The sequence below is a fragment of the Rhagoletis zephyria genome, unplaced genomic scaffold (assembly GCF_001687245.7).
Source record: "Rhagoletis zephyria isolate East Lansing unplaced genomic scaffold, Rhagoletis_zephyria_1.1 Rzeph_scaffold_05341, whole genome shotgun sequence".
Classification (NCBI taxonomy): domain Eukaryota; kingdom Metazoa; phylum Arthropoda; class Insecta; order Diptera; family Tephritidae; genus Rhagoletis; species Rhagoletis zephyria.
Genome location: NW_016162424.1, coordinates 1 through 22,359, shown reverse-complemented (window position 1 = coordinate 22,359; position 22,359 = coordinate 1). Strand labels below are relative to the sequence as shown.

General features: G+C 35.9%; 6 protein-coding genes across 7 annotated transcripts; 4 read left to right on the top strand and 2 right to left on the bottom strand.

Annotated features, from left to right (window-relative positions):
• Positions 1-3: 3 nt before the first annotated feature.
• On the top strand, positions 4-860 carry mRpL35 (mitochondrial ribosomal protein L35). 2 transcript variants are annotated; one of them, XM_017627593.1, is made up of 3 exons: positions 4-124; positions 198-199; positions 258-860. In XM_017627593.1, exons 1-3 carry the CDS (start codon positions 21-23, stop codon positions 767-769), a joined length of 618 nt encoding a protein of 205 aa, XP_017483082.1. In that variant the 5' UTR covers positions 4-20; the 3' UTR covers positions 770-860. The 2 variants fall into 2 exon arrangements, with proteins under 2 accessions (XP_017483082.1, XP_017483084.1); XM_017627595.1 differs by having other exon boundaries at positions 69-199.
• A 185-nt stretch (positions 861-1,045) lies between these two features.
• Positions 1,046-2,789, bottom strand: LOC108371972 (fumarylacetoacetate hydrolase domain-containing protein 2). The gene is made up of 3 exons (XM_017627591.1): positions 2,532-2,789; positions 2,018-2,414; positions 1,046-1,723 (listed from the first exon to the last, which is right to left on the bottom strand). The coding sequence occupies exons 1-3, from the start codon at positions 2,627-2,629 to the stop codon at positions 1,232-1,234; spliced, it is 987 nt and encodes a 328-aa protein (XP_017483080.1). The 5' UTR covers positions 2,630-2,789; the 3' UTR covers positions 1,046-1,231.
• A 1,571-nt stretch (positions 2,790-4,360) lies between these two features.
• Positions 4,361-6,846, top strand: Idh3b (isocitrate dehydrogenase [NAD] subunit beta, mitochondrial). The gene is made up of 7 exons (XM_017627590.1): positions 4,361-4,572; positions 4,741-4,785; positions 4,838-4,933; positions 5,019-5,135; positions 5,202-5,657; positions 5,716-5,841; positions 5,899-6,846. The coding sequence occupies exons 1-7, from the start codon at positions 4,531-4,533 to the stop codon at positions 6,127-6,129; spliced, it is 1,113 nt and encodes a 370-aa protein (XP_017483079.1). The 5' UTR covers positions 4,361-4,530; the 3' UTR covers positions 6,130-6,846.
• A 1,536-nt stretch (positions 6,847-8,382) lies between these two features.
• Positions 8,383-10,107, top strand: Theg (Testicular haploid expressed gene). The gene is made up of 5 exons (XM_017627586.1): positions 8,383-9,086; positions 9,150-9,284; positions 9,349-9,448; positions 9,534-9,759; positions 9,830-10,107. The coding sequence occupies exons 1-5, from the start codon at positions 8,800-8,802 to the stop codon at positions 10,081-10,083; spliced, it is 1,002 nt and encodes a 333-aa protein (XP_017483075.1). The 5' UTR covers positions 8,383-8,799; the 3' UTR covers positions 10,084-10,107.
• A 42-nt stretch (positions 10,108-10,149) lies between these two features.
• On the bottom strand, positions 10,150-13,084 carry LOC108371967 (kanadaptin). Its single transcript, XM_017627585.1, has 4 exons — positions 11,455-13,084; positions 11,257-11,393; positions 11,013-11,195; positions 10,150-10,927 (listed from the first exon to the last, which is right to left on the bottom strand). The coding sequence occupies exons 1-4, from the start codon at positions 12,491-12,493 to the stop codon at positions 10,235-10,237; spliced, it is 2,052 nt and encodes a 683-aa protein (XP_017483074.1). The 5' UTR covers positions 12,494-13,084; the 3' UTR covers positions 10,150-10,234.
• A 3,131-nt stretch (positions 13,085-16,215) lies between these two features.
• LOC108371965 (high-affinity choline transporter 1-like) lies at positions 16,216-22,349 on the top strand (the record flags this gene model as incomplete). The annotated part of the gene is made up of 3 exons (XM_017627583.1): positions 16,216-16,626; positions 21,853-22,199; positions 22,332-22,349. Coding segments are annotated over exons 2-3 (184 nt in total), but the record flags the coding sequence as incomplete, so codon positions are not given.
• Positions 22,350-22,359: the final 10 nt, after the last annotated feature.

Below are 22,359 nucleotides of genomic sequence, written 5' to 3'. Positions count from 1 at the left end.
CAGATCACAAAATTGGATAAATGAAAAGTCAAGGAAAATCACTAACAAAGTCGGCAAAGCAGTGTATAAACGTCAAAATCATATGGGAATTTGGGGTTATTCTCGCTCAGGTTATGGAATCAAGGTGAGGCAAATTCGTGATTATTTTGATTTTTAAATAAATTAAATCCAATCATGCTCCGGTCATTTCTTACTAGTGGTAAGCATAATAATATACTAATATAAACAAATACCTAAATATAACTAACCATTTTTAGCGGTTCGCACAGCTTCGATGCTTACCAATACCAGTTCCGTTTTCGCTACAACCCGCCGTGCTGTTACTTACCAAACTTGTAATCCATTAACATTGTTTAACTTGCCGCTGCTCAACAAAATCTCAGCTTCTATAGGTCAGCGACTTCAGCCTAGTATCGTGCCAAGTTTTGCTGCGCTTCAACAGCAACAATCACGTTCCTTAACAAAGTTCTCCCTAAATAAAGGGAAACGTAAGTCCGTGAAGGCGGTTATCAAGCGCTTCAAGCGCCTAGATTGGGGCATATGGATTCGCACTCATACAGGCCGCCATAAAAAAATGTTCAAGAAATCGAAGGAGCTGCGAAGGAGACTGCGTCAACATGTTTTCACTAACGCGACGCAGAGTTATATGCTAGACAAAATGGTTACTAGTTTTTGGCGACGTCCAAAACACTACATTGATGATCCCTATGCACCATATCATAAGCGAGATGAGTTCTTTGCAACAAAAAGCAAAACTTTTAAGGTTTGAAATACGAAAGAGGCAAAGACTAAGTTGGCCCATTATTAAGGTTATTGTTGTGATTGACAAACCGCTCAATCTTAAAATAAACTAGTTAATTCAACTTTAAATTTGTTTGCTTCAAAAACCAAATAACTTTTAAGCGGAATATATTTGTTGCATACATACTATGTATGTACGTACGTATGTAAGTGCAACTAATACATGTGTATGTATATCTATCGAAAAAGTTATAGATACATCGATAGCTTCTTTTTGCTTGTTGGTGCTTCAAACAGTATAGGATATGATGATTACTGTCCTTGGACATGAATGTACATATATGCACAATTTTCTTTATTTTTTAATAGTTGCAAAAGTTACTGTTTCAATGATTTAATTACACAAACATTTAACCAATCACAATTTTACGTACAATTTAAATGCAAAGCTTGACTTTAAAAGCAAAACAATTTACATTGGGAATCATCGTTAAGAATCGGCGACAACTTTGTTGACCATTCTACCCAAGCATTGAATTTCGGTTTCAATTACGTCACCGACTTTTAAATACTCCGGTGGATTACGGTACATTCCAACACCCTTGGGTGTACCGGTTAAAATGAGATCACCAGGCTTCAGCGTGATGCTCTGTGATAATCTATGTATGACGTCGTCAATTTTGAAAATCATATCTCCAGTGAAATGGTTCTGCTTTTCTACACCGTTGATAAGAGTGCGCATTTTAAGGTCATAAACATCTTTGATTAAACTTTTATGCACAATGGCTGGGCCCAGGGGAAGGAATGTATCCATAGATTTACCGATCAAAAACTGTCCACCGTTACGAGATTTTTGCCAATCTCTGGCCGATATATCCTGAGCTATAGTATAGCCAAAAACATAGTCCATAGCTTGCTCTTTCGGTACTTTTTTGCCTTCTTTTCCGATGACAACACCCAACTCAACTTCCCAGTCCATTTTCTAAAAGTAAAGACAAATCATTTTTATAATAAACGTATTATAAGTGAGAATGTAATGGCAAAAATATAGAATTTGCAGAATAACCTTAGGTATTCCTATCTATGCCTTATCTGAAACTCGTCATTCGACACATATATGAACATATGTACATACAAGTTTATAAGTGCATATTGTGGTATATATAATAAATAAATAAAAAATAAAAAAAAGATATATATATATATATACACATATATATGTGTATATGTATAAGTATAAGCATATGTGAATATATATAAGTATAAGTATACTTACTGTAGTAATTTTATGTGCGATCACATCTCCCGTGGGTCCGGTCAGTGCAGTATTAAATTTGCTGAAAAACATGGGCTCCGTTGGAGCTGGCTTGTTTTGTTCTTCACAATGGTCTTTAAAATTTAATCCTATGCAAATGATCTTTTGGGGATTTACTAAAGGCGGCAGAAGAATGTGTGAATCTGTCATTTCTTCAGTTTGAAGACCGTTCAGTTTACGTTGAATTTCCTCCATTGAAATGTTTTGGGATATAAACGAAACCATGTCATTGGAAATACATGCTCCACCCGATAATTCAACCAATTTGCTACCGTCGTCAGACACCACACCAAGACGGCTACGATCATCATTTTTACGCAAAAATTGTACAAAACGCATTTTTGGAACTGAACTCTTGCTAAAAGTTGAAAATTAAATATATAGTAACATTAAGTACCACTCGGTTCGAATTCAAATTAAGAACTACTGATTGGTCGTCATAAGTCATAAGTCTAATATTTGCTCTCCGGCTCACCTCGAAGATAAAAAACGAATCGATTGAAGTGGAGAAATGTCACCAAAGACCAATTTCGCGTAGTTTTTACGCAGAGGCAATCCGATTCTTAAAGCCATTCAGAAATATGATTTTCCACTAAGAATTTAGGCGATTGCTGATATTTAAACTTTAGACCATGAATTAAAACGAGAATTTTGAAAAAAAAGCTTTTATTGTTTATAAACTATTTTATTTCTATAAAAGTTAGAAATCTGAAAGTCAATTGTCATTTGATAAGCGCTGAAACAATAACAGATAACAGCTGATCCAAAATATAAATGTCGGCAAAGAAGTAAAAAATTAACAATAGGTGTGTTCGTCGAAAATCCAGCAAGAATTATCCAACACTCATGAACCAAAAATACAAGATCACCTAATCAAAGAAGCAAGAAAAAAGTATATTTCTGAGCGTTTTTGACATCTGCCTAAGAATGAAAACAAACAAAGAAAACGAAAAAGGCGCGGTGATTGAGTGCGATTAAATTGGTATTTATTATAAAATATACAAAATGAAACTTGATGACAATTCGCAAAAAAAGTTCATAAAATATGGTTTTCATGATTGAAAGTGTTTTACAATCGCATATCATTACCATGGGTCGATTTTTCAATGCCAACGTTCTGGCCACAAACGTGCACCCACTTTTCACGCAAATTTACGCCCTTTGGCAAACCAAACATACGCACAAACTTGTTCCAATCACACATCACTTCATTTTATATCATAAATATGTAATAAACCAAAATTTATAATTAAAATCGCCGCAGAAAACACATTCAATCACTAAAAAATCACTACGAAGAGGTAGAAGACGTTGTAAACAAAACCGAAAAACGTCAAAAACGCTACGAAAACTTGTTTCTCAAAATCGATTACAAATACAACGATGGCTGATTAGGTGATCTGTAGTCGTTGGTTCATGTCCAACACTCATTTACAGAGAGCAAGCAACAATTCTCTCTCATGTTGAGAAACTTGCAAATTTCTGCACGAACGCAAATTTGCAGGAATTTGCAAGTTTCAAGTAGATGAGACGAATACAGATGTATTCTACCGGGCTTGAGTTTCAATGCCAGCTGGTGTCCACGGTTGCATTTCAAACATAATGAATTTTTATAGAATTTTTAAAATTCTTTCAGATCGACAAAAAACAGGGTATACATGTAAATTTCGTTTTGTTCTGAATTTCTTTAACATACATTTAAATGTTTTTTATCGTACTGGTTATCGGGTTTCTTAAATCTACTCTGGTTGCAATTGCTTTCCGATTGCCAATACAATTTTTTCTCAGCCGAGTACAGTTAAAATCTTTGGAACTAGCTAAATTAATTATAAAAACAAGTCTTTAATTCCTTTTTTTCATAAAAAAAATAGCTCGAGCTTAAAATTTTTTAAATTTGACGGACTTATTTATTAAAATTATTGTCGACAAAAATGCAACCTGTGCCACAATCATATGTTTTTTGTAATTGCAAATTCTTGCTGGTTTTGGACATTTCCATCACCATTAAGGGCCGGTTGTTCAATCATCAGTAGCAGTCACAACTTTTCACTTTTGGTTTCCATGTATTTACTACGGGCGGATAACAAATTTTCAGTTTAAGTTTTTTTTTGGGCGAATCTCAGGATAAGGCTAAATATCATGGTGGAATCATACCCTGGCGCCATGGCTGAATATATATTTCATAGTTTCATTGAAAATTGTTGAAAGGAAATCAATTTCGGTTTAAATAATTTTATGTATTAAAATTTGTAAATCTAATTGGGGTGAAAGTCTTGAGAAATCTTGGCAGCCCTTCAGTCATCTGTTCCTTCGACTGACAGCCAGCTGTCATTTTCGGCCGAGAGTGGAATATTCCCATTGGAAGTGTGCGAATCGATTTGCAGATCGTTCGAATCTACAAATTTATTTCTGGAGCGCAGCGGAGTCTTTGTTTTGCAAGGTTTTTTCAACTAGTGACGCTTATAAACAAAAACATGGCGATGTTGGCAAGAACCTTCGGCCGTACTTTAATGCAGGTGAGTCGCCTTCAGGCAACGTATCTGCAAAGCCCATTGGGTACCATTCGTGAATTCTTACATAAACACTAACGTCGTCGTAGTGCAAATGTTTCATTCCAATTTGAGGTTATAATCCTTGGGTTGAAAATATTATTAAATAAAATCTAATCTCACTATATTGTTCAGGCATCGGCTGTCCGCTCAATTCACACCACATCAGCGGTAAATCAGGTAAGTAATTGTCTGATACACGCTTCTTTATTCTAACTGTAATGCCCAACAGGATGCTGGCGCTCTTGGCAGCCGCGTTACCTGTACGCTTATCCCAGGCGACGGTGTGGGCCCTGAATTGGTTTATGCCCTCCAGGAAGTTTTCAAGGTATTGATAGTTAAAAAATTCAATTTGCTTGTATGTATATATGGACATTTATTAAAAAATACTCGTTTTTACTATTAATATCAAGGCTGCAAACGCACCAGTGGACTTTGAAAACTATTTTCTTTCAGAGGTTAACCCAGTTTTGAGTGCCAAACTGGAAGATGTAGTCGGTTCTATTCAGAAAAATAAAGTGTGCATAAAAGTAAGGATAACAAAAAGATTCGAGTTGTTTTTATGTATGTGTTTACAAATTCTTTTGAACTTTCAGGGAATTTTGGCTACACCGGATTATAGCGTTGCTGGTGAACTTGAAACGCTAAATATGAAATTGCGTAGACAACTGGATCTGTATGCGAATGTAGTACACGTTCGTAGTTTGCCAAATGTAAAAACCCGCCATCAGAACATCGATACAGTCATAATTCGTGAGCAAACTGAAGGCGAATATTCGGCACTTGAGCATGAGTCTGTGAAAGGCATTGTTGAATGTTTAAAAATCATTACTTCCAAAAAGTCGATACGCATTGCTAAATTCGCCTTCGATTATGCAACCAAAAATAACCGCAAGAAGGTAACCGCTGTGCACAAGGCCAACATCATGAAGTTGGGAGATGGTCTTTTCCTTAAGTCGTGCGAACAAATGGCCAAATTATACCCACGTATACAATTCGAAAAAATGATTGTCGACAATACCACTATGCAAATGGTTCAAAGACCAAACCAGGTAGCAATCATTCTGAGATTATTTATCATATATTTATCATATGCTTGTAAACTTTCAGTTCGACGTTATGGTTACTCCTAACCTGTATGGTAATATTCTTGACAATATCGGTTCTGGCTTGGTTGGAGGTGCCGGAGTGGTGGCTGGCGCATCATATTCTGCTGAAACTGTCGTATTCGAGCCGGTATGATGCTAAATTTACTACTAAAACTCGTGTTTTATTAAACTCCATATATTCTAGGGTGCACGTCATACTTTTGCAGAAGCTGTCGGCAAAAATGTGGCAAATCCTACTGCTATGCTGCTCTGCGGCGCAAAAATGTTGCGTCATGTAAACTTGCCAACCTACAGTGAACTGATAACCAACGCCGTCAACAAGGTCCTAAAAGATGGTAAAGTACGAACCAAGGATTTGGGTGGCCAGTCGACCACACAAGACTATACAAGAGCTGTCATTGCCAACATCCACTAGACAACCGAAAGAAAATTTTAAAAATATGTAACACATTAAAGCAAAGCTTAAAAACAACGGTAAATGTCTGCTTTCAGTGAAAGTGAAAGACGGTCATTCAAGCAGGCTAAAAAGTTCGTCAAACACCCACGTTATGAAGAATTTACCCCAAAAATTGATTTTAGTAGATACTAAGTATAAATTTGGCGAGTATATACTTTTCGTAAACATTTTATGTAAAGCCTTTGTTAAATGCAGTATGTTTGATGCAACTTCCCATTGAAAAAAAACCCGCGGAATATTTTAAGCCTTGGATCGTGGTCAAGTCTTATGTTAATTCAAATATACAAGCATAAAATATATAGTTAAAATTTTAAGATCCAATTAGACAAACATACCTATGTAACTTAATTGTTTAATATTTATTTGCTGGCCTTTTGATTATGAACCACAGCTATTTTTTGTGAACCATGCAGACACCATCTTATATAAATCCTAATGTATTATTTGTTTTGTCTATATTATGTATACATATTTATAAAATTGTACTCTTATCAAATTGCATGTGACAAAAAATATAACTAAATTTATAGAAAAGCTCGCTTCATATGTATGTATGTATGTTTGGCATGCCATATACGCACATCCATACATACATGCATATAGTATATGTATGTCACGAACTTTGCTTATTTGACGAAAAAATTAAGATGAAATAAAATCAGTTGTATTAATACATATGTACATATGTATATGATTTTGGAAAGTTTATTTATTACCAATAAACAATAGGCGATAAAGGTCTAGGGCGGTATTATCACTTGCGATGCGAATGAATTTGGCGAAGCGTACGGTTTGGCGAAGCGAATGGATTGGCGAGCGCAACTTAAATATGCATTAAGAGTGTTCGCTTTTACCAGCTTGTGCAAGTTCTTTGCATCGCGAACACTTAATACCTTCTCTGCATTTTAATTCGCCTTAAGAACAGTATAGGTTTAAGTAGCTGCTTACTTTTAAATTATTCAATTCACTTATTTTAGGTCAAGGGCGAGTAGACAAAGCTGTCATTGAGCGATAATGAATTGTGTTTGAAATTTTCAGTTTATACCTGTTGATCGCGAAAGTTTTGGTTGAAAGAGAAGCCGCTGCAACAACAAAAACAACAACAACAACAACAGGGGACCAAAAAAGTATTATTAATTTAGTGATTTTTCGTTGATCAATATTAAGTGTAGGCAGAGCTGGGTAAATCCAATTACATTCCTTAATTCAATAAATTCTTTCAGTTCACAGCAAAGGAATTGATTACTTTCTCAATTCCTTGGAAGTAATTTCACATGTAATTGTTTTATTTTTTTAATTCCATTACAAGGATTTTCATATTGTAATTGGAATAAATTACGTGCTCTCTCGTTCTCCAATTCCTTTGAAAGAAATTGAAAATGTAATTGATTTTTTCAATTCAATTCAAAGGATTTCCTCCAAGTAATTTAAAAAGTAATCGAAAACTGTTAAAAAAAAATTGTTTACTATTGAATTGCAAAAGCTTTGTTAAATTTCTTGGTTGCTAACTGCCTTGAATAAATAACTTATACCTAAGTAGTATAACTAATTGGACTTTAAGAAATATGAATAACTTAAACTGTGGCCGTTCAGTTTATAGGGTAACCGTTAAATTTTCAGGATCCTACCGCGAACGCGCTTCGCTACATATGAGACCCGTATATGTCAGAAAAACTACCAATTATAAAACTCGAAATGTAATACTTTGCTTGCAATTATGGAAAAATTAAAATAGAATAAAAACTAACACCCTCTATTCTTTCAGCCACTGAACGTATTAAAGAATAAGCCTCGCCACCAATTTATCACCACAAACCAGAAGTTAAGGAAGTTCCATTCAATATAAATCCCAGTGCACTAAAAGCTAAGGTTTCGCAAAGAATAATGGAGCTAGCAGAGCCCAGGGAATTCCTAGGGTGTGTTCAGAAATGCATCAAGCCAAAGCATCAGACGCATTTATTTCTAAACTATAATTGATGGAAATGTCCAATATGCGCAACCACGGTTAATTGCCTAATTGGAACTTAGTTGCGTAAATGAGGCATTTCCATCAGTTATAGTTTAGAAGTAAAGCAGACTGATGCTTGATGCTGGCTTGATGCATTTCTGAACGCGCCCTAGCTAAGCCGAGGACCTATGATACTGGTCTATATCGGAGTTGATTGTTTTTTTTTTTGCTTTTAATTAAAGTGCAAATTATTGCAGGCGATATAAAATAATTTTAAGTTAAGATTTTTATTTAATAAAAAGTTATACCTAAGTTAAATGAGAGTTCTTATTCCATGTACATATATGCCTACTGGCAAAGGGCCAATGCATTTTTCATCGTATCACAAAGATTTGAAATGCACTGACTAATTACCGACTGTAATTATGGAATTTGATTTCTGCACAAGACAAATTAACTCACTACTATTGCAAAAAAAAATGCACTTTGACTCAGACTCAGTGGACGAAATTAGTTTCACTTGAGTCACTTTTTCACTTGTTTCAGTTTCAATGCTCTTGAAAGTCTACAATAGAATTTTTGGTTTCTTTTTTCAAAATACATACATAAATAAGTTGTGAAACACGAAACAAAATCTTTAGTGCAAAAAATATAAAAATACTTCAAATAAAAAAACCAAGATGCATAAGGTTTCAAAGAGTACAAAATGTTGTCCTACATTTGATAAACTGCCCGAAAACATAACTTGTTTTTTGCCGGGTATAAGCAAGAGTTGGCAACGACTAGTGGAGCGCCACAAAAATATGTTCACGAAACGCAAGCGAATACTGCGGATGGCTCAGCGGACAAGGCACTTGAGGGGAGAATTCATACCAAAATGTCCATGTAAATATAAAAAGCCAATTGAATTTGTGCGAGAAACACCCATGCGAACACGCACTGAACAATTAGCCCTGCCGGGTGTGCGGTAAGATAGAAGAATTACATTTATTTTTGGTAATCGTAATTATTTGTATGCGTGTTGGCGCAGAAAGCTGCTTTTGTTCAAGAATAGAGTGAAGGATTTTTTTGAACCTTTAAGAATATTGGGGATAAATCGATTAATACGTCTAAGCCTGTTTTCTGTGTATAGTCGCTTGAGTAATATACAACCGCCTCAGAAAAAGTAAAATATGAACTAATTAATAATTTATTACACTTAAAATAAAAAAATAAAAATTGTTTTACAGAATTCCAATACATAAATGGGATGACACTGAATGGAAGAATCACACGAAATATCTTCAAAAATTGGCGAAGCCTAAAAAAGAACCCAAACAGCCTAAACTAGTAACATGCATAGGAATTCCTTTATTACAAAAATTAATTGTATTCCTAAATTTGTATGCCCACAAATTTGTTTTATATTTTACAGCCAGTTAAAAAAAAGAAACCTGAAGAGATGGGCCGAATTAAACTGCTGGCACTACCGAAAACCCGTGAAGAACCAACAAAAGAACCTTGGTTGCTTACTCCAGGAATGAAATTTTACAAGCCCACGGAACGAATACTGAAAATCGCGCAACCAAAAATGTTTGATGAGTCTGCGATTATTCAAAGTTTGCCCATACCGGTTAATCCTGCTGCTTTAACGCATAAAGGTACTTTGATTTCCTCAAAACATTGTTTATAAAATTAAAACAATTATTGTTTTACAAATTATATCCCCAGCTACAAAACGTACTAAAGAGTTGGCTACTGCCCGCGAGAAAGGTGTAGCCGAATCAGACCTCAAGGAGAATCCTTTCTCAATATCACCGAATGCACTGAAAGCGCGCGCTACTGCACGCATCAAGGAGTTAGCAGAACCAAAGGAATTTGACAATGCTCATATTCGGGAAAATCCATTCGCAATCTCTCCGGCTGCACTCAAAGCCAAGGCATCACCTAGGATTATTGAACTGGCACGACCAAAAGGCAGTTAACTTGTTTTAGTTCCTTGTGAAATTGTTGAAGAAAATAAAATTTGTATACGTATTTAAATACGTATTTGATAATTTTTCTTTTAGCGTAACATGAGGGGAATTGCGAAAAGTAATATATTTTGTAAATGTTATACAATCAGATAATCGTGGTTTAGTATCCATATTTTTCATTCAATTCTGTGTATCCATCACCACTTTGATTGGGTGGTGGTACCCACTTCGCATACTTATCACTGGATTCGTGTTCCTCCAGCTCGTCTATATCACTTTCTAGCCGTTTTTGTCGTTGTCGTTGCCGTTGCCTTCGCTTTTTTTTCGCACTCTCCGCTTCAGTGTCCGCAATACCGCAGGTACTTTCCGTTGACTGCATGGCACCTTGTGGCTTTAGGGAGTCTTCTGCTGGAGTAACTAGACCATCGCCGTCTAACAATTCACGCGGTACCACAGCAGGCCCGTATACCTTTTTTGTACTCTCCTTGGAGTTGGGGGATGTTTCAACATAATCTTCAGCCCTATTTTCTGGTTTTGTTTTACTTTCACTTTCATCTACAGAAATAGAGGATTTTTTTGGAATCGATGTTAAATGTTCTTCATCATCCTCTATTTCTTCCTCATCGGAGGCTAAGTCTGTATGGGTTACTTTTTCCTTGATTTGGTTTGTTTTGACCATCGGGGCTATTTTGAATTTGCTAAACTGATTGCGCTTACCAATCATTGGCAGCTGTCTAATTTTCGTTGAATTTTTCTTTTCCGTTGACTTTTCGAATAACAAATCTATTGGTTTCGCAATTTTTATTAACCGTTGGATTTTTTGTTTTTCACCAATGAGTCGTTGTTGCTCCAACTGAAGGAAAAAAAACAGGTAAAAATGAATGCTATATACTTATTTAAGAAGAAGTATCATGAAAGATGCATGGCAGACTACGAACCCTTAATTTGCGTATTTCCGTTTTATCTAGAAGGTTGTCATCCTTTAGGTTTTCCATAAAGTGATCTAAGTCATCAGTATTATTAGATTGGGATGCCTTTAGACGTCGTTGGGTTTCTTGATATCGTGATATATCGTACTCCACTCGCTGAAGTTGTTCCTCAATTTCCGAATCTTTTTTAAGCTAAAAAAGAGTAAAAAGACTTCAATATTTGTAACCAAAATGAATAGATGCTATTTCTTACCAAATCTTCGTATGTTAGTGCATTGTTTGTAGAAGGGTGCGATTTGCGTTGCTTCTTTCTTTCTACATCTCCTGTTCGGTCCAGAAAGTCGTCTTCGTCAGAATCGGATTGTAATTTTACCTTCTTTTTTAATGGTTCTGAAATTTGAATGTTTAAATAATTAAATATTTAGTTATGTAATCAATTAGTGCTTTCTACCTTGATTTGCTTGGCGCAAAACGCCATGTCGGTCGAGTATGCGACAAGCTTCCAGTGCACATTGCACTACACACTCCTTTTTTCGTCCTTTATGCACCACCTCAGCTACTATGGCTCGGCCATATGCATCTCCTATTGGTAATTCTACGCGACAAACAAATGATCCTGCAGACATTTCGTCGCACTTGTACTCTAATTGTAGACCTTCGCGCTCAAAATATCCTCGTAGAGTTTTCTTAGGATCATCCAGAAATAATTCTTCGTTGTTTGTGCTAGCAAATGGATTGTGAGACAAATCAGTTTCTTCATCTGCATCTTCCCCCATGCCCCAATTGATTCCTTCATTTCGTTCACGTTCCTCTGCTTCTGTGGCTTTCCGTACCGCTTCAGCTGCAGTTTCAAGTAGCTTTTGCCTGTGTTGCTCTCGCAATTCCGTTACGGTTAAATCTGATTCCGGTTCCTCATCTTCTGCCGGGCCATGCAGAATGTAGGAACGAGTGCTAGCACCCAGTCGCAACATGTGACCAACACGTATTCGTATAAACACCTGAGGTGGTATACGTTGTTTGTTCAAAAATGTTCCATGTGTGCTATTTAGATCGTAAATATACCAGCCCTCTGGCGGATCATCTGTAGGCTTATCTGAATTTTCTTCACCGGTTTGCGTACTTCGTTTTCCCGGTCGATATTGTAGAATTGCATGAAAGCGGGAAATGGTTGGATGTGCTAGTTCGAGATCATTGGCAGGTGGTGCTAACCGACCGAACTTCCACACAGCCTTTGTTTGTAAGTTCTTAATTTCATCTATAATTTGACCTGACTTTAAAATCTCAAATTTGTAGTTGATAGAACCAGGAGGCGGCTGTGACCATGGTGGAACTTTGTAAGGACAAACTGGTGCTGAACCGCTGGGGGTCGGCATTTGAACTGTTTTTATTGACTCTTCGACTTTATTGGGATGCTCAGGTTTCAGCTCTGAATCCCCGCTTTGTTTAATAACTGCCGGTGGCGGCAACTGCGGGATTTTAAAGTCGTCCATTTCAGCGCTTTCCTATGAATCTAATTACTTTTTGATTATGTTATTAAAGGTCCAGTATAGTATGCTATTCTTGTTAAATAACTTAGGATATTTTACTATTCTGTTGTTGAAGCACTTAACAAAAGCAATTTTTAAAAAAAGTTTCGTGAATAAAACAATAAGCATATCGAATAGCAAATGTTACCACTAACAGCTGATTGTCAATTTACCTTGAATAATAGTGATGGAGAACTATCGATAGCATCGATGGTTTCATATTACGCTACTATAGACTTTTTCTTAGCACTATCGATAGTTGTAGATTTTGTTCACACTGTTAAGGGCCGTTTACATAAGACTTTTGCTTCGCTTTGCTTCATAATTTCGTTTTGACTGATAAGTTCAATACATGATTTTATATGAGTCTTGCTAAATAGAATGCGAGGAAAACAAAGCGAAGCAAAATCATGGGCAACTCTCAACTTTTGCGCGCCTTGGCAATCAGCTGTCCGCATTTATCTTTTCGCGTGCGCTTGCATTTGCATTTAATGACAAAAATAAGGTAAATAGGAATTCGTATTGCTGTTATTAATGCATATTGTATTGTTATATATTTTACATAGATAAAATATGGAGGAAAAGGAGAACGCAGAAGCTGTCAAAGCGTTTATTGCAGCATACGTTCTACGCTTCACGCTTTGTTGTCAAAGTTCGAACTGTCAAGCAAAGCGAGGAAAGTCTTATGTACACGGCCCCTTAACAGGTCTATTCTGCGCTGGTAACATAAATTTTGTAACCGGTAATTAAAGTGTATGTCAATTTTTAAACCTTTTTCGCATTCTGTACTCTCTTGTAACCCATGATCCAACTACACAAGATCTGACAAGATGGAGCAAAAGAAAAAAGTAATTTTCTGGCTGACGTTTGTAATTTCGGCGCCATGTTATTTTCTGTAAAAAGTATACATATACATATACACAAAAATTGCTCGTTTAAGGTAATTAGAATAAGGGGCAAAATTTCCCGCCAAACCACCGATGTTACCGACTCCCTGTTGTATGCATGGAGCCGAAGACGTCAATAAAATGTTTAACCGTAGATTAGTGTTAACCAGACATTGAGTAACCGGCCCTTAGGGTCGGTTGTTCATTGACTGATTAGTACTAATCGAAGGTAGAAGCTCTGGTTAAATAAAACGACTGCTTTATCGATCACATAGTATATGCATCAAGAATCAAGAATCGTCACGCCCGGTTGTTCTCAGCTCGATTGGCGCAATCTGGTATTCTATCATTGTTGCGTACTGCCATATTATCAGTGGCACAAACCAAAAAGAGCGGATCATAAATTGAGATATGACATCTCTCATATCGTTGTTGAATTCGCGTGCAATTTTTTTTTTATTTCAAGGGAGAACCCGTTTTAGGGCCGGTTGTTCAATGTCTGATTAGAACAAATCGGAGGTAGAAGCTCCGGTTAGATACAACGACTGCTTTATCGATCACATGCATGCATGACACGCATGATGTCGAAATCGTCGATAATGATGTCTAACCGGCAAGTAGTGATAACCAGACATTGAACAACCGGCCAAACTTTAAAAGCTTAAATAAATGTTTAGAGAACTTGAAACGACAACCAACTATTTTTTAACACTGCAAAAATTCATATCACAGTTAGTGATATCGTACTTGTTGTCATAAACATATTTCATATCATACGTCAACAAAACCGATACCGATTCGAAAATTGTCGCTAACTGGTTACAGAATCTGTCGCTAACTGGATACAGAATCTGCCTACAAAAATGATATCGTCCGATTCAGCTGGAACAAAAATGCTTCAAACAAGTAAGAGTTTCTCTGTAATATTTTCTCGAAACGACATACATATATACATATTTCATTTGAGTCAGTATTAAAAACTCTATTGGCTCCTACATTCGGATTTTGAAAGGTGGGTCTCCCCTGAACTGTTTTTTCCATACTTTTGGCCTATGTGCGCATTTATTCGAAACCGAAGTGTTTCGATACCGAGTATCGACAGTATTGGATACTTAAAAGTATTGACTCAGCACATCACTACTGCTGTCAACTCGACTGTGACGTCAGCAAAACAGCTGATTCTGTCAAATTCACTGAGAGCCGATTAGCGGTATTGCCATCGGCGCAACCTTGTGTATTCTCTCCACCGTGGTCAACTTGCTGTCTCATAAAAACTAAGCAATTGCTTTTTCCAAAATTTCATACCTTCCACTTAAGTTTATTTGAACAAATTCAGTACAAGGTCTGAAATTTCAAGAAAAACCAATTGGTTAAGTTTTATTCATACGGCCTATTGTATTCAAATTGTAATTGTAAAACATTGGCACGGAGTGCTTGTAAATCAGCTTATTCTCTAAAAAGTATTCAAAACATACAAGTCTACTGAGAAGGACTGGGCATTTTTCCTGGGGAGTTGTTGAAATTTTTCACATTCACATTTTGTTCATTCTACAAAAAAAAAATCATAACAACATAATTCCTAAATTTTGTGCAAAGCTCGCGAAAATTCAGCAAAATTTTCATGAAAATTTTCAACTTTTTAATCAGATTTTTTAGAATTTTTTTGAGTATGCAGATTTGTAGCCCAATCAATTTCATAATAATAAAGTGCAAGTTATAAGTAGCTAGGAATGACCGTTGATTTTTGGCAATATTTTTTTCATGCAGTCTCTTCCATACAAACAAGTTTTTTCGAAAATTCTTTATATGGAAAAAATGCAAAACACCATTTATTTACTAGAATTTAGTGGTCTCAAAACTGCATACTCAAAAAAATTCTAAAAAATCTGATTATAAAGTTGAAAAATTTGATGAAAATTTGCAGAAAATTTCGCGAGTTTTGCACAAAGTTTAGAAATTATATTTTTATGTTTTTTGTTGTTGAATGAACCATATTTTTATACAAAATTGGGGGAAAAATATTAGAAAAAAAATTGTTGCATATATTGCAAATAATTTGCTGTGCCAATACTTTGTTCCGGCAGTGTACATATATACATATGTATGTGTTTTTTTATACAAATTTAGTTACACTTCCAACGTTTCCACGCTACTGTACATACATATGTTTACATATGTTCCCCTACATTCCAATCGTTCAAAAATTTCGACCACTTCCACAAATGAATCAGGGGCTCTGTCTATCACAAATGTACACATAGAAAATGCATTGTACAATAAAATGCCGTCACAGGAAATTTCCAGGCGTAGGCAATCAGTTACAAATTTGCCACCGATACGTACGCACGGACTTAAGCGCCGGTTTGTGATGACTGCTATAAAATAAAAAATAAAAAAATACATACAGTTCTGAGCTCATTCTTAATTAAAAAAAAATTTTGTAAAATACTCAAAAATTATAAAAAAAATCATCATGTTGAGGGCCAGTGCACTTACATATTAGACGGATGTTAAGCAAAAGCCGTTAGAGTAGTCGAGCGCCAATCAAAGCATACATTTAGGCGTACTTACCTGATCCCCACAACTGCTCACCTACCTGTCAATGAGTGTTGTCACCCAAGTGGCGGACACTGAAAAGAGCGTTAAATATTTTTGGCTGTGTATTTTGCAGTGTGTGTGTGTGTAAATGCAGTGGTGCGAATAGATGGTTGGTGTTGATTTTCGGTTTGCGATCGTCTATTTATTCTATTGGCAATTAATACGCGCACAAGCTCTAAACTAGTGGAAACGAGAAAAAATCTTAAACTTGAAACGAACATTATATAACGCGGACGAAAATTGAAACTTACTTCAACTCGATTTATAGAAAACGAACGAACGAATATCCAACGTTTTGATGCGAGCGTTTCGTGAATCGAGAATTGTTCGAGCACATGTGCGGGCTACATTTTAAAACGCGAAATAGTCCGTCTCAAAAGACGTCCCTACGCTGGGGCGATAGCTGCTGTCTACTATAAAAGAAAATTTCGTGTGCGCGGCTTTTACTTACAAAAATAACTAATCCAAAAAATTCATAACTCCAGCGACAAAGCAGTAGTTATATAAGTGGCTGAAACGTCTCACGTCCAGTCTTAACTCCAGTAAAATCGTCAAATTTTAAAAATCAAAGTAGCAGACATCGAACAAATTTGAAGCGTTTAAGCTCGAAAGGTGTGAAACAGTTATTAAGTAAAAATTTATTTATGTATGTATGTGTATATGTGCATATTTTCTAGATTAAAAATAAGCATATTCTTTCAAAACTGAAGAAAGTTTCGTAACTTTTACTAAGCTGTAAAAAATTTTACGTAAAATTTTCTTATATATGTACATACATATGTATTTATATATACCTAAGTAGTCATATACAAAGTTCGCAGTTTTTTCAGATTTGGATTTTATTGCATTCCGATTTTCGTATTGCATAATGTTTTTTTTTTAATACAACGCAAATTCTTTTGAGTCAGTTGTTATCTGTACAAGTCTTTTGAATCATTAATCAGAAAAGCAAACAATGCACACGAAGGAAGTTCTACTTACGTGCATATGTATGTATCTCATCTGTGCGCTTTGTTTTTTTTTTAAGTTTGGCTACCTCCTTTAGCTGTGTCTACATCTCTGGTGCTCTTTTTCTCTCTCTATTCACGCACCTCGTTCGACCTCTTCCTGTCGTCACTTTCCAGCCGTGCTCCATTGCCTATAAGTATGCTTTTGAAATGAAATGAGTATGTGCTGTGTTTAGTTTTATTTTTGTTTGTTTGCCGCTCCAAATTTCCAGTAAAAAGTATTTGTGAATGAATTGGCTCGATTTATTTGAGCATGCGTGTGTCTTTTCCGCTCTCGTTTTTTGTACGTTTGCAGCTGAAATTTGGAATACGTTTTATGGATGGCATTGGAAATGCTTGTAAACTTGTTTGTTTGAATATAACGGTAGGTAGAGTAAAATGCGAAGTTGGACCGAGTTTCTCCTTTAATTTGTGTTAGGTGTCGAGAGACGTCTGCAGTTTTATGCCTCCTCTGCGCACTGATGCTTTTAGTTTTTTTTTATGAAAAGCTTTTTCATGGCAAAATCAGGCTCGAAGGTTTGCTATTGTTTGCGCTGGGGCGACCGCTTTAGAATGTTTTTATATATCTCTGACCAGCAGTGGGAATATCGCAAACGCTACGCTAAATTTTCGTCACGAAAATTCTCTAAATGGAATACAGTGGTGTCTAAAAGTATACAACATGAAAAAGTAACAGATTTCATGCGTAATCAGCAGGGCTGCCAAATATAAAAAGCTCGATAAATCACCAAAATATGCTCTTAAATATGCTAAATCAATGAGGTTTTCCCCCAATTCTATGCACTTGACAGATAATCAACCTTGACTGTTTGTCAATGGATTTGCGCCTAAAATTATGCCGCTAAGTTTTGTCTGTATTTGTTAAATTGGTTGTGCATTTTTAAAGCGCCTAAAATTAAATCTTTGCAATCTTTTTTAAATTGTCAATTGAAAAATGATCTTCTCTGGTCGTTAAAAAATTCAAAAACTCCTTTGCACATCCGTAGATATTTTTTTTTATTATTATTTATTAAGAGAAAAAAATTTAAATAAACTTAATTCTGCTGGGGAGTACTTCGATAGATCTTCATTCTAGTTGCGGAGCCAGTAAATAATATATCTCTAGTATAAGCAAATGTCGTATAGCCAGGGCCTCTGGCCAATATACTTAAAAGGTTTTTTTTTTTTTTTTTTTAATATACGTGTTTGTGTTCACTGCCAGTTGAGTGCTCTTTCACAGTTGTCATAAATTTCCAAACTGTCTTTTAATGTCAAACATTAGGGCTATTCGCGATCCGGTGCAAATGGCCTAGCATCATTGCATTGCAAATTTGTATTGCAAATTATTTGCAATACACAAACAAAATACACGCATTTGCATTTGTCATGGCTTGGCAAATTTGCAATACCGAAAATCCATAGCATAAAAATGCTATGCATTGCATTCATAAACAAAACCAAAGCTGATGCACAAAAATTGTTTTGCAAAAGCTTTGCCATGACAGTTTAATAAAGGTCGCTCACAATCCATGGCATATTTCTGCAATTGCATAAATTTGTCAGCTCTTATACACCGAATCGCGAATAGCCATATTTTGTTTGAAACTTTCTTATACCTACTATCAAACTACCAAATTTGCCTTAATGAGCGCCAAATCTATTCGGATTCTTCATGTATGTATGTATGTATTCTTGCATTGTATCAAAGCGAATTCGTACAAGGTGGTAGCACGATTATAAAAAACAATGCGCCTTGTTTCACGAATCTATCGTTTCTTTTCCGCCGAAAATGTATGAAACCTTGCCAAATATGCAAAAATATGCACGCAAGTCAGCAAGTCGAATATATGCAAAAATCAACAAAACTGCCAAAAATATGCAAAATAAGCTTTTTAAAGCATATATTAGGAAAGATTCCGCATAAGGCGATTTGACAGACAAATTTTTAATTGAAAGTAACAATCGCCTGGTGTGAACGGCCTTTCAACTAATCGCTTCCAATGAAGTTGGGAAGGCAATCAACTTTTGATTTAACTAATCGTTTCTAAAATCACCTTAGGTAAAATCCCGAAGCTTTTGTCGGAGATAAGATTTGTGAGGCGTGATTAATGTATTTAGTTTAGTTAGGGAAACCTGACCATTCGAACATTCTCGCTTTGTTTCGTTACATATAACGCAATCGATGGTTTCATTTCTAAGGGGAAGGGAATAAATGTCGAAAATTACCCGAAATAAAATTATGCAATTGATTGAATCGCCTACACTATCTAATTACATATAAATAAATGAACATTTGGCCCAGGATTCAAATAAATTGATTCACATTCCGCCTCTTTGTAAAGGTGGTTATATACATACCTTTATAAACTTAATTTTTTCAAAAGAATGCTAATCTGTCGAATTCAGGTAATCTCAATTTTATAAGTACTGGCCCCTAAGCGTACGGGAAGTTATATGAAACTTAAAATTCTTAAAATTTTTGGCACCCGACCTATTTTTACTAAATAGAGATTAACCAAGTAAATTGGGGCGTATGCATAAAACCTAAGCAAATGCTTATTCCTAAAATTTCAGACCTTTTACTCAATTTGTTCACATAAATTCAAGTGAACGGTATGAAATTTTAAGAAAAAGCAATTGCTCAGTTTTTATGCAATTTTAACTTAATTTGTATAATACCTGATGAAAAAGAGTTTTTAAAAATATGTGCCACATAACTATAAACAAAATGTATATAGATTTCTAAAACGTTCCACATTTTGCTTATAGTTTTTATATGCAGTTAAGTGGTCAATGTTTTTAGGCTTCGCTTTCGGCATAACCCCTCTATTCTAACAAAACTCACAAAACTCAGCGCATCACTATTGTGATTTCTACTGCGCTTCAAAGTATGCTGCTATGACAAATATGCCGCTACAAAAAAATATGTTTAAATTTGCGTGCATTTCCTTAGCACTTAATATCTAATTTTTGTGGCATATTTTCGAGCGCAGTAGAAATCACAATAATCATGCGCTGAGTTTTGTTACTTTGTTAGAATAGGGGTGTAAACAACCGCAGTGTATTTATAACGAATTAAAAGTTTTACTGTGACGCCTGCAGTTAGCCTACGACAAATACATTATCCAGAATCCACCACGTGGAGGCTGCAGGGCTATATATGGACTTATTTTTTACTTCTTTTCATTTCTTAAATTTTGTATATTTAATTTATTTTTATTTGTGTTTGTATGTATATTTTTTAAGTATTTCTTCTTTGTCTGTAAATTCCACATCGAGGAGTACGTTTACATTCTAGCTTGACTCTAACGGGTTTTGTCGAATCCGTTGCTCTATAAAAAACATCTGACCAGTTCGCAGATCTACTGAATTTTCTGCTGGGTGGAAGTCTGTCATTTTTATAGTCTTTATTTCATTCTTCAGTGCTACTGGCAGAGGACTGTACCTTATTCACTCATGCCGTGTACTAAAATGTTGCGGATTATTTGGATACCATTCGTAGGTTTTGATGTAGATTTCAGCAGCACCGATGGAAAACGCCTTAAAATGGATAATAACATGGTAAACATTCTAAAAAAAATGTTGATGTTTCTGAGCAGTTGCCTATCAAGACCAAAGCACTCTGCAAACAAATCGGGATTCTTTAGTAATCTTATTACTATTTGCCATTGTTTGATAAGAAGCCAACTCAAAAAAGGGGCAGGGAAACGCCCCCGACCCCTCCCCTATAGACGGATCTGCGGGTGCTATTTTGATATGCTTTGCAGAAAACACCCCTACCCCACACCACTGACCATATTTAAATCGGCAATATAGAGAGAGATGGAATTAGCTTTTCTCAAATTTATTTCACGCGTCCTTTTTCGCCGTCAAAACGCCCGAGCGTCTTTATTCGTGTATAGTGACGATATTATTATTATTACGTCGGAGATACCCGCGCTGCGACCTAAGAAAATATACGTATTGTGCTAAATCCTAATTGTAATCCCTCCAAACTTCGGCTATTTAAAAAGCTCAGCACTTTGAATGATGTCATGTTCCCAAGTTTAGATGGTGAAGACAACCATTCTTCAAGGTGAATCAATCTACGATTCATGCTTCTTGTACAGGCACATAGAATGTACTCCGGGGTTTCCTTCACCAGCCCGCAAAACCTACAGTCATTCTCTATAGAAAGACTCATTTAATTCAAACGGTTGCAGTGTGCTGTCAGGTAGCCAATAAGAGTTCTAAGTTCCAGGTGTCTTTCGGAGTTCCTCCTGGAAAGAGTTATGCATCTCATTGATTGTCTTATTCCCTTTGACTTCCGCCAGTGGGCAGCAATTTGAGATTATTCCCAGCTAGCTCCTAAGTGGGTCTGCAGCGTATCCTTTAGAACCAGACCAAAAATTCTTCTCAAATAGTCGTGTACTTATCCCAAAATGCTCCTGAACCGGCCCGGAAACGGTCCCGAACTAGTCCCGAAATGGTCTTGAAATATCCCTGAACTAGTCAAGAAATGTTCATTTATAACACAAGAAGCAATTACCTTATTTTTTTTGCTGGCTTACTAAAATAAAGAGGTGGGATAGCGAGAAAGGATAAGATTCTTGTCATTTCTGTAGAAGAATAGATAATATTGAGTTATATGATAGTTTAGCAGAAGCAAGTTACATAATCGCACAGAATTTGCACTACGGGCGGGATCTAAGAAAAAACAGAACGTCCTCAAATTCGAAATTTCGTCTGTTTTCTCAATAAATATATAATACATTCTACCAATTATATATATTATATATTATTTTATGTTATTCTAAAATATTGTACATATATGCATTGCTATTTTGCACTTTCATAATTTCTTTTCAATTAGCTTCCTTTTCAGCCATGTCAAACGCAATGGCAGCTAAATAAAACAAAAGCGGACTTGAGCTCGGACAAGGTCAATTCGCAGTCATACAAGAGATCAATACTCCAACTAAATTAAAACATTCCGATTGATATAATAATTTTGTGATTGTACACGTTTCAAGGAACCGCAACCTACTGCAAAAATGATTAACATCGCTGGTGTTGTGAGCATTGTGCTCTTCTATCTGCTAATCCTAATCGTTGGCATATGGGCGGGACGTAAGAAGGCGGCCGGCAATGATTCCGAAGAGGAGGTGATGCTAGCAGGACGTTCCATTGGCCTTTTTGTTGGCATATTCACAATGACCGGTGAGTGGAGTGGGTGACGTTCAAGAGCTTACGGTTAATTAAAATTGGGTTGATGCCTAATGGATGCCTAGCTGCCGTGTGATGAAACAATTACTGATATTGCTATTATGTTTCTTCCTTCCTTCTGCACAGCAACTTGGGTTGGTGGTGGCTATATAAA

What these genes read in the sequence shown, in the direction of transcription:
- mRpL35 (XM_017627593.1), top strand. Translation starts at nt 21, where the DNA reads ATGAAAAGTCAAGGAAAATCACTAACAAAGTCGGCAAAGCAGTGTATA.
- LOC108371972 (XM_017627591.1), bottom strand. Translation starts at nt 2,629, where the DNA reads ATGGCTTTAAGAATCGGATTGCCTCTGCGTAAAAACTACGCGAAATTG. An exon ending in ATTCGTTTTTTATCTTCGAG is followed by an intron (nt 2,415 to 2,531) that starts GTGAGCCGGAGA and finishes TTCAACTTTTAG; the next exon opens with CAAGAGTTCAGTTCCAAAAA. An exon ending in TCGCACATAAAATTACTACA is followed by an intron (nt 1,724 to 2,017) that starts GTAAGTATACTT and finishes CTTTACTTTTAG; the next exon opens with AAAATGGACTGGGAAGTTGA.
- Idh3b (XM_017627590.1), top strand. Translation starts at nt 4,531, where the DNA reads ATGGCGATGTTGGCAAGAACCTTCGGCCGTACTTTAATGCAG. An exon ending in CCCTCCAGGAAGTTTTCAAG is followed by an intron (nt 4,934 to 5,018) that starts GTATTGATAGTT and finishes ATTAATATCAAG; the next exon opens with GCTGCAAACGCACCAGTGGA. An exon ending in AAACTGTCGTATTCGAGCCG is followed by an intron (nt 5,842 to 5,898) that starts GTATGATGCTAA and finishes CATATATTCTAG; the next exon opens with GGTGCACGTCATACTTTTGC.
- Theg (XM_017627586.1), top strand. Translation starts at nt 8,800, where the DNA reads ATGCATAAGGTTTCAAAGAGTACAAAATGTTGTCCTACATTTGATAAA. An exon ending in TTAGCCCTGCCGGGTGTGCG is followed by an intron (nt 9,087 to 9,149) that starts GTAAGATAGAAG and finishes GTGTTGGCGCAG; the next exon opens with AAAGCTGCTTTTGTTCAAGA. An exon ending in AACCCAAACAGCCTAAACTA is followed by an intron (nt 9,449 to 9,533) that starts GTAACATGCATA and finishes TATATTTTACAG; the next exon opens with CCAGTTAAAAAAAAGAAACC.
- LOC108371967 (XM_017627585.1), bottom strand. Translation starts at nt 12,493, where the DNA reads ATGGACGACTTTAAAATCCCGCAGTTGCCGCCACCGGCAGTTATTAAA. An exon ending in TTTGCGCCAAGCAAATCAAG is followed by an intron (nt 11,394 to 11,454) that starts GTAGAAAGCACT and finishes TTCAAATTTCAG; the next exon opens with AACCATTAAAAAAGAAGGTA. An exon ending in CACTAACATACGAAGATTTG is followed by an intron (nt 11,196 to 11,256) that starts GTAAGAAATAGC and finishes ACTCTTTTTTAG; the next exon opens with CTTAAAAAAGATTCGGAAAT.